The 10,556-nt window shown below is 39.1% G+C and overlaps 2 protein-coding genes across 2 annotated transcripts in view; both read right to left on the bottom strand.

Annotated features, from left to right (window-relative positions):
• The window catches only part of mov10a (Mov10 RNA helicase a), a 15,664-nt gene extending 12,249 nt beyond the window's left edge, over positions 1 to 3,415 (bottom strand). The window contains exons 1-3 of the mRNA XM_005729807.1: positions 2,883 to 3,415; positions 2,697 to 2,802; positions 2,378 to 2,553 (exon numbers count right to left, since the gene is read on the bottom strand). Of these exons, the coding sequence (XP_005729864.1) occupies positions 2,378 to 2,553; positions 2,697 to 2,802; positions 2,883 to 3,004 (404 nt within the window). The 5' untranslated portion in view covers positions 3,005 to 3,415. The remainder of the gene's footprint in view (positions 1 to 2,377; positions 2,554 to 2,696; positions 2,803 to 2,882) is intronic.
• A 1,637-nt stretch (positions 3,416 to 5,052) lies between these two features.
• LOC102211100 (F-actin-capping protein subunit alpha-1-like) lies at positions 5,053 to 10,148 on the bottom strand. Its single transcript, XM_005729809.2, has 10 exons — positions 10,044 to 10,148; positions 8,484 to 8,547; positions 8,341 to 8,392; positions 7,921 to 7,984; positions 7,557 to 7,763; positions 7,390 to 7,469; positions 7,172 to 7,250; positions 7,014 to 7,085; positions 6,860 to 6,922; positions 5,053 to 5,914 (listed from the first exon to the last, which is right to left on the bottom strand). The coding sequence occupies exons 1-10, from the start codon at positions 10,077 to 10,079 to the stop codon at positions 5,774 to 5,776; spliced, it is 858 nt and encodes a 285-aa protein (XP_005729866.1). The 5' UTR covers positions 10,080 to 10,148; the 3' UTR covers positions 5,053 to 5,773.
• Between the last annotated feature and the right edge of the window lie 408 nt (positions 10,149 to 10,556).

Below are 10,556 nucleotides of genomic sequence, written 5' to 3' on the forward strand. Positions count from 1 at the left end.
TAATACAAAAAAGACACGAGACTAGACAAGGACATAAGGCAGAAAAGATAAGGGAGAGGAGAAAAGTGCGTCCGCTGATAGAGGAACGTAAAAGCAACTCAAACAATCACTTAATACTGAAACTGAACTACAAACGATTTGAAAAACATTGCCTGAATTGAGGAATCTCCACTTCTGTTGTGACATTCAGACACTAGGCTCAGAATTTGGCAAAAACAGCATGAAAGCAGAGATCTATCCCATCTTTTATCAACAGTTCAGGCTGGTTGTTTATATGTAATGGCACTGGGGAGATTTTCTTTGCACTAACTTGGCACAGTGGAAATGCCTCTAAAATACTGAGATACCCCTACTGAAGATAAATCAAAGTACATCAACATTTTTCATATTCTATAAAGTCTATAATAATAATGAAAGAGATTCTTCCATAAAAAGTGGTAAATTTACAGATATTGTGATATCCCATAGTTAAAAACCGAATGATAGATACGCATGACGATGTGGTTAATATATTTGGTAATAGTTTTTGCTGTGATTGTCGCAGAAACCCCACATATGGTTTGTTGTAAAGGTCTGACTGCACTAAATCCAGTATTTTAATCGGCTATAGTCACTGTTTTATATTAAAAACGATAAAATGCACAGGTGTGAAAGGGGTGCTGTCTTACTAATGATATTTTATTCCTGCACAGTTGGCATGGAACACCCATAATTTCAATGTGCACGTACAATGACAATAAAGGCATTCTATTCAATAAAATATTATCAAAACATCTTTTGCAAAGCTATATATTGCCATTATATAAGCTATAATAATATGAAAGCAGAGTCCGACTGGCTGAGGGTAATTTGATAACTTCAAGCCATTACAACACAAAGTGTAAACTGACCCATCCCCATTAGCCACAATCTTTACAGATGTCTTGACATTTCCCATCTCATTACTGCCAAGTCACGCTTTTAATGGGATATTGCTCTTGGACATCATCTAACAGCAAATTACATTTGACTTTACCATGTATTTGTTTTATGTCAGCTACTTTTGTGTTTTTAATGTCTATATTTTTGTCCTGCAAAACTAATCTGTGTTCATGATCAGAACTAACTGGATGCTTCCCAACAAGCCACAACATTCATGTCTTCAAGCTAATTTGCATTAAAAAAAAAGTATGTCACAAGTTGTTCAGCTTGGCATTATTTTGTGTTTTTTTTTTTTATATATGGAGGATATCACAATATCTGTGAATTTCAACACTTTTGCAGTAAATATTTTTTATATCCCTTTCATATATTAGACACCCCAGAGAACAGAAAAAAAAACAATGTTTATTTTGTTCTACTTCTCGTTTGGGTATCTTGATACTTTGGGGGCATTTCCACTGTATACTACCTGAGTATTGGTGCTGACCATGTCACTCCCACTATGACCACAGTGATGGTTGCTTCCAGCTGGATAATGCACTATTTCATAAAGCTTAACTCATCTCAAAATGGTTTCTTAAACATTACAGTGAGTTCATGGTACTCAAATAGCGTCCACAGTCATCAGATGTCAACCCAATGAGGTACCTTTGGCATGTGGTAGAATGGGAGACTCACATCAGAGATAAGCAGCAACTGTGCAATGCTGTCATGTCAACATGGACTAAAGTTGCTGAATATGTGCGATTAAAAACTAAACCAAAATGGTTGGTGAGAAATTATATTTTATTAACCATCACTGGCCGATATAAAACCCTAGTAATCAGTCTTATCTGTCCCATATATTATCATTTGCCAGCTGGCAATATTTACAGACACACTAGCAAAAATATGTGCTCCACTTACACCTAAGAGTGGTTTAGAATCCACACCTGGGTGTCTTTTGTCTATGAAAGAAAACCCACAGTCATGGGAAGAACATGTAGAATTACACACACACACACACACACACACACACACACACACACGTAAGTACTACTCCTAGAAGGCCCTGGATTAAAATCCACTATATGGTCAGGGCCTGACCATATAGTGGTGTACCTTGCCTCTCACTCTATGGCAGCTGGGATACGCTCCAGCTGCCACTTATCCAATTCGGATAACCCTGAATTGGATAAGTGGAAGAAAATGGACAGGTGAAACTTTTTATGCAATGCTCAACATGACGTTTCTTCCGAATCTTCACGTCATATAAACCAACTAAACGAACACGCCCTGCTCCTCTCTTGTTTTAATCTCACGTAGTCTTTTGTGCGGCAACACCCTGCTTTACTGTTGTTATATCATGCTCCTACATGAAAAAGCAAATTCACATTTATGAGGGCGGGTCTGAGAATTAGAAAAAAAAGACGATGGGATAGAGAAACATGTAATACTAACTCAAAATGCATTTTACCTGTTCACCTTCAACTTGCGAAGGATTTCTGATGCAAGTTTTTTCTTTGGGGTCAGCACAGGTGCCACAGGGGTGGAGGAGCCAGCAGGTGTCCCAGCTGGCGTCTGAGGGCCAGAGCCCAGATCCTGTGGCTGAGCGGCCCGGGGCCTCCTCCATTGGTCACAGTACACGCGAAACTACAAAAATAACAACACAGTTCCCTGTTCTGATTCTCCATTTTCCAGGAATGGGAACAAAACATACCCAAACTCATCCCATCATAGCACTGACTAATATATGGCACAGGGAAACTTGTACTCACTGACTATATGTGTGTTACCTGAGGTCTGGCATTAATGTAGACTTGTCCCTGCCTTATCTGGGCTTTGTTGAATTTCACAAGCGCAAGGAGAACTTTGTAAAAGTTGGGATCTTTTATTCCTTCTCTGCGAACACAGGAGAAAGAGGCTGTTGGACACAAAGCAGACCGGGTGCGTGGGACACACGGTGTTTAAATGCAGCCTACCTGCCCCTGAATTCGGAGTTGTAGATGTCTTTAAGTTCCTTTTTGCTGATGCCGGATACCCTGTCTCCCAGAAATTCAATGAAGTCCAGTCCGGATTCAAGCGAGTCTTTAAGCGACGGCATGTCGAGGTGCTTTTACAGGCCGCTGTCACTGACTGCCGACTGACAGAAAGTGAGGAAGTTCATCTGCTGGAAAAGAACGCTTCTGTTTCCTCGAGTATTAATGTGACTCCTGGGTGCAAATGTGCCTCAACAGGGAAGAAATTTCCACGTGCTGTGTATTTTTTGCGCAATCTATGCACAAATTAACGGTGTTTGGAAGTTTAGCAGCGATTTCTTGGTCATACTCTGGTTTAAAATGTTTACTAACTAATGCATAAAATCTACTACTGTGCGCATTTAGCGCAAAGCCCGGTTTTTGTCAACGCTCGCCAAGTGTCCCAGTCAGGGATCATCTGTAAATGCGCTACGCAAGTGGAATGAAAATACTCCCGCACAGAACAAAATCCTTCATCCTGTGGCTCGAAAATAAAATGATTTAGGGGGGAGTGTTCGGTTTCTAAATATTTATTAAAATAAAGTGCATAAATTATCATTTTTATTTATGGTCTGAATGACAAGTAGCTTGCGAGAGCTGCCTCGGAGCTGTAATTGCTCGGCAGTCCCTGGGCTGGATTATATAACCTACGTGTGGCGTTTGTCCCGTGATACGACGTATTTCCGTCGATTTCAAACAGCAAAATTTAAATAAACAAATATCTTTCTTTTAGGATAAGTTACGTTCATAACAAGGATTACAGCTGGGAGGTGGAGAAAAAAAATTCATCGTTTTTTTCGATTGGCTAACTTTGTTACATCCACTATTTTCAATAGTTTTGCATCTACACACGGCCACCACACCACTGCTTGAAAGCTCGTCTTTGATTAGATCTTTTTATTGCATAATAGTAAATGTCCGTGCTGTACTATTTTTCCTTATTTCGACAAAAAATAATGAGGTGACGCGGCTAAAGACAAAAAGCTTAAACATTTGAAAAGGCATTTGTATTGTCTGCATTTTCTCACACTCAACTAGCACGGTTTGGTAAAAATAATAATAATTTTTTAAAAACAGCGAGAAAAATACAGCAAATGATAAACTATTTAACTGTTACAAGTGCGCGTTTTACACAAAGGGTCGAGAATATTTCGTTTATGAAAAGAAACAATAGCAGCAAGTCAGTCACTCTGTACCATCATCGATGGTATGTTTGCTTAGACATGAGTAACATAAAGGTCTCACCACTGCTGTCTGGTCTAGTCTTAATTTATGTCACAATTACAGGCAAATAAACCAAGTAAACATAAACACACTCATACTTTAATCCTAATAAACCCATTCTACGATCAATATGAGTGCACAAATCTAATAGGGGCACTACAGTAACTATTGGCTGTTTGTTTAGACCGCTTATTTCAGCTTTTTTCTTTTTAAGATACATAATCTTCATAAACTATTCACAATAGATGTTGTCTGTATGCCAAAGTTCACTGTGCATGAAAAAAAGAAAAGAAAAATAATGATCTATTTCATATCAGTGTATATAACACATCTGTATTTGTATACTTTGATGAGAGCACAGAAAAACTTGATCTAATTAGCCAGCTGGTCTGTAGCCAGCATTTTAGAAATCCCTGCAGCACACACAGGTATAAGAGAATGTTTACCGAGTCCAAGATTTAAATTAGAAATATCAAAAATGATATGTGATAGAGGAGGCATGGTGGTGTGGTGATTAACACTGTTGTCTCACAGCAAGAAGGCTGTGTTTAAAACCAGTTTGGGGTCTTTCTGTGCCTGTGTTAGTTCTCTCCAGGTACTGCTGCTGCTTCTATAATCCAAAGATAAGCATGGGGTTAGGTTAACAGGTAATTCTAATTTAAGTTAAATCCACACATATGGTTAAATTATTTAACTATGGTTAAATTATTTAACCATATGTGTGGATGTGAGTGTGAATGGTCATTTGTCTCCATGTGTTAGCCCTGTATACCCTGCCTCACATCATGTGACAGCTGTGATAGGATCCAGATGCCCCACCATGAACTCTGAAAGCAAATAATTTCACTGATTAAAAAAAACCAAAAAACCCCGAAACAAATATATGACAAGTGCTTAAAATGTTTTGTGCAATTTTTTTATTTCATGAATAATAAATGTACTTACAGTTTGTATAAAAAAATATAGCAGGAGCTAAAGGCAAACAGCTGGCAAGAGGACACCAATACTTTATCATGCCAGGGGAAAGTAATATCACTCAAGTCATCTCTCAGTACCTGAGAGAAATAGAAGAACTAAAATTTGACAGGTAAAAGACCGTGTCTAGGAATGGGACAAGAAAAGATGTACTTTAGTATTCCTGCTGGCTACAACCAAAGGAATGCTATATTCTCCAGTTGGGTAACATTTCAAACTGCATATAATAGTTTCCCTCTGTTTAAAAAAAGAAAAAGAAAACTATAGAGGTAAGGAAGCTCTTAGAGGACTCTAGCTATATAGAAAGTGTAAGTTGCTACATGAAAATCAAGGAGCTTTATGGAGGCCATGTGTCTGTTTGAAACACTGAGGGACCAGAGCCACTCTGTGTACATCGTATTTGTGAGAATTTGAATGGCAGACACCAGCCAAACTTTCACAGTGTCACTAAAGGCATTATTAGTTTAAAAAAAGTTTACAAATGAGCAACAGTTAGACCACTCAATGTCATTTTAAAATAAAGGCATTCCCTCTTAGTGCTGAACAAAAACTGTAATTCTCTGGAAGGACATACAGTACATTAGGTTGCATCACACATGTTTGCGCAGCTACCAGTTTCCCAATCAGTTTGTTGTAACCCCAGCAGACCCTCTCCTCTAAGCATTCTGCATCTCCTTGCCAATCTTGTAGCTCAGGATCTTGTTCCAGTCAATCTTGGTCCGGGTGACTGGGAGTTGGCGACGTAAGGCTTTGAATGTGGTGTCTGACATGGTCTGATAGTTCTCACTGATGGCCACCTGAAATGTTAAAATTAGCAGCATTAAAAAGTGTGCATGTGTGTTCTGCCCTGTCTCCCTATAATCACGGCAGATGGCTGCCTGCCTGGCTCTGCCAGAGGTATCCTCCTGTGAAAAAGGAGTTTTTCCTTGCCACTGTTGCAAAGCGCTTTGCTCCTAGGATTACCCGATTGTGAGTTTTGCCTTGCAGTATAAATCACCTTGAGGTGACTGTTGTTGTGATATACATATGTATAAACCTGAATTGAAAAGCATGTTTATAGTTAGAAAAGTGAACTTCTTTCTATATCTCAGTCAATAAATTAAACACAGTTAACGTTTAAAGTTACAGAGCTTGAATGTTTTGGCTAACAGGTGTGCTGACAGAGACAGCTACAGCCCGTTGCTGTCTGCTAGACGTCACCTCCACTAATTACAGTTTGTTTGCGCTGCTGGTGCCCTTTGAAGCTTTTTTTTAAAAGATGGGAAACAGTTGCCTAAACAGTGACGTTATGTATATATCCTGATACAGTCCTTGGAAATAGCTGTCAGTTCCTGTTAATAATAAACATGCGTTTTATTTTATTTTATTTTACAATGTTCAAATAGCTGTAATTATTTAATTAATGATTCTGATTTCCAACTATTTAACGGGACACCTTTTGTCACTTATTTTATAACACTATGTAAATATATAAAAATCTTGCAATGGTCATTTGTCAGCCAAGAGTGCTTACAAAAATAATGCCATTAGTAGCTTCACTTACCAACTAGGAAATAAAAAAATAAAAAAAAGTGTGTTGCAATCAGTCTTCCCCTTTTAAAGATCACCTATTGTTCTTTGTACATATGTGCACAGCTTGTTGAGGATCTTAGCCAGTAGGAAGTACATTTTATACAACTTGCCACAGCTCTTCTGTGGCTTTATTATTATTTTTCTCTCAAATTTAGGCAATTCCCACATACCTGGTACTCATTTTCTGCATCTTCAATAATTTTTACTAACTCCTTTGCAGTCTGGCTCTCGTTCTGCCAAAAATAAACGTACATGAGTTAAACAGATCCAAATAAAATCAACATGTTCTTAAACTTTAGCCCACAGACATAGAGCAACACTTACAGACACAGTCAGTGATTTCTGTACATCTTTATGGCTGACCAGCTGTACATTTCCATCCTCATAATAATGTACCTGTGGTAAGGAGAGGAAATACAACATTGAGACAAAACTAATATCAAGAATATTCTTAAATTCCGGCAAATAAAAACTTAACATACCTGTATTTTCAAGACTCCGGCAACCTGTGCTGTAGGCTGTGAGACACTGAACTTCCACTCAGATCGGCAGCGACCGTTCCTGGGCAAGGAAAACGCAGAAGGCTATGCTTGAAAGACGATCCTAAATGCATCATTACGAATACACTACATCAACATAATTCTTTGGGAAAATCTGATAAGGACATTTAGAAAGAGATCATTATCCTTTCTCAACTTACCAGAAGTTTTTAGGCTCATATTGATGGCCCTCGATACAAGCGATAATGGTCTTCTGGCCATCAATTGTTTTCCCATAAACCTGAAACAAATAACCAGGAGTGGGTGACTTATTATGCTTAAACTCAACATGACAGCCATAGTGCAATGAGAGAGGGAGCGATCTTACGGTGGAGACTCCACTGGGGTAGTGCTCCTTGACATATGCTCTAATAGCAGAGTCACAAGCATCTCTCCATGAGCTGAGGGCTGCCTCGCCCTGATGGGGCTGAGGATCGCTGGCCTCCTTCCTCAGGTGGTCAAACTTGAAGGAGATCTTGTTGTGGGGGTCAAAGAAACGGCCATTACCCAGGTCTCCATGCTCTGTTATCAGAACCTGCAGGGGACCAGACAGAGAAACCTGCTGTTACCATGGGAATTCATTCAAGCATCCTACGATAAATTAAATTGTAGATTCAATAATAATAGTAACTTATTTGAATGCTTAGAAAAAAAAGAAAAGAAAAAAGAAAGAAGAAAAGGCCAAAACTTGCCGGATCTTCATATCCATCAATTTTGGCACGGGTGAACTGATCCATGTTGTACTGGGCAAAGGCACTATAACAAAAGACAATATAACCATAAGCTGCATCCATATCTATAACATTGTTGTTATTCTTAGACTCTAGAGTAGTGCTACGTGATCTGATACTTGGCCCTTTTTGACAATGTAAAGAATAGCAGATCTTAATGACATCATGGAGAACCACGTGTAGCAAACAACGTCTGAAGTGCAGCAGTTACTACAGTCCGAAGCCTGATTAAGCTTTGGACTGCATAAGCATGTCATCTCATTATTTGGAACATTGACCATGTTCCAAATAATGGAGGAGAGTAGAGTAATAATTGGTTCCCTTTAAAAAAAGAAAAAAGAAAAGGAAAAGAAAAGAAAGAAGCTAAAGAAGGAAACTTACTGAGCTGCACCCTCTCTGAGGAGATTATCATTGTTGAGCAGGAGTCGCACATCTGAGAACAACAAGTAGTGGAAGATAACCATAAACACATTTTTCTTTGCACATGGATTGCAGTTAGTACACAAGGTGTAACCGGGGTTTACCGTTGAAAACTTCATTGAACTCTCCTGGAGGAGCATGCATCACAAAATTAGCTGCGATACGGACCTGGAAATAAATAAGATGTGTTGATGAGTACCACATCATCAATGGGAATCTGCACTTGATCTCTAAGAAACTTTGGTGTTATTTAGTCTTGCTACAGTATCCATTTTTATAAAGATACAGATATAGTAGGTGATTTATATGAACAGATTAAAACCTGCAAAATAACCACTAGAGTGAAGCAGAGAGTACTGGGCAAACTTTCTTGGCCAGAGGCTGGTTAGCTCTATTTCTGCCACTCCTTAGATGGCAGTACATGTCACCCAAGGGCTTTTCTTAGCAGTCACCCAGTATGTATGTGCAAGCATGTGGTGTCAAAGCCCTAGAACGAAGTGACTGAGGCAGATACTATGCTCTCATAAAGTAATACTCAATGAGGACCACAAGTTGTACATTTATACCAGGCAGCTCATTGTAAAATCTGAAGTTAAGTTGTTCTCTATAGAGGTTACAAGTTCCCTTTTTTAAAATCACAAATTTGCCACCTTCACTGTATCCCTTTACTAAACCTATGACGTCACTATCACATTGTAGTATGATTTTGCCAGTGATGCTATCGGTCAGGCAGACAGGATTATTAAAGCCTTCAGGCTGCAGCTGGCACTGACCTACAATTGGGCTGTCCTGCTGAAAGGGCAGAGGGACATTACAATGAATAACCCAGTTTAAGAGTGGTGCAGGCATTGTGGCATTCAGAGCATACAGCACACTCTCAGGCTCAGACTCAGCTTCTCCATCGTGTAATTCAAACGCAAATGAACACACTATTTACGCAGACTCTTCAGACAAGTTCAAATGTATTATTTTAGTGTAGATATCACACCAACCTATTAATCTTATTTTGAAAGATTCACTGAAACAATACTTAAATAGTTAAGTTCCTGGCCAGATACCAGCTTCAGGAATGCAATGCGCTATTTTACAACATGTTGCAGCATGATACAGACAGCAACACCAGTCACAGCAAGGCTCAGTAACACTGCAGGGAGGCAGAAGACCTACCCCCCTTATGCGTTTCTAAACAAGGTCTTTAGTGCATAAAATACCCACAAACTTTAACGTCCTACGATATCAAAACCGGTTGAGGAAGCTAAACGTGAAAGTGAATAGGGTGTGGGTGGTGTTTTGCTATCGATGCTCTGTCATGATCCTTGGTGTAAATGCAGGAAGTAGCTGGACTTCCTTCGATTTAACAGTTGTCAACCACTGCAAAGTTAAGAGCAAAATCAGCAATCGACGTTAGCCGTACGCTGAATATGGCTTCTATTTAAAACGAGTAATTTAGTTAAGTTACTCTATGTATAAGAACATAACAGCTTCAGCTCCGAGCTGTCAAATACAGCCCTGCCTAGGTTTAGCTAGCACCCAACAAACACCTACCATAGCCCTATTGGTAAATTCATACGCGACTTTAAAGATCCCTCCGAGGTCTGCAATTGTTCACGACAAAGGTTAGAGCTAAACCGTTGTTATTGTGAGGATTATTAATATAGCAATACCTTCTCTTCATCGCTGAGCTCTTCGAAATCTGCCATCTTGGCTCAATGAAGCGTTAACAAAGCGACGGTGGATGTTGCCAGGTATGTGGGACTGACTCCTCCCAACACAACGACCGCCCAGTCCAGGAAACCGTCTGCGCAAGCCGGTAAAACAACAACGTTCACGCTGCCGTGAGCACGAATGTGTAGATTTAGACGATAATTATAATCTTAGCATATCCTCATACATTTTGGAAATTAACATGAAGTACATTACATATTATAAAATGCCGAAATTCAGGGATTATAATGCTTTCGTTATTTTTACGGACAAACCGAGAGGACAACATCTCAACCTGGCAACCTTGCTACCTTCCAGTCATCTGAAGCCGCTAAGCTATACTGAGTCAAAATAGCGTGAACTAATTATTTTTATTAATTAAGCAAAACATTGCAAAAAAAGAGAGACCGGTTTAGAAAATACAATACAATACAAATTACAAAGCATATATGCAAATTATTATTTAATTCCCT

The sequence above is a fragment of the Pundamilia nyererei genome, unplaced genomic scaffold (assembly GCF_000239375.1).
Source record: "Pundamilia nyererei isolate P.nyererei 1_Seehausen unplaced genomic scaffold, PunNye1.0 scaffold00034, whole genome shotgun sequence".
In the NCBI taxonomy this organism is placed as follows: Eukaryota; Metazoa; Chordata; class Actinopteri; order Cichliformes; family Cichlidae; genus Pundamilia; species Pundamilia nyererei.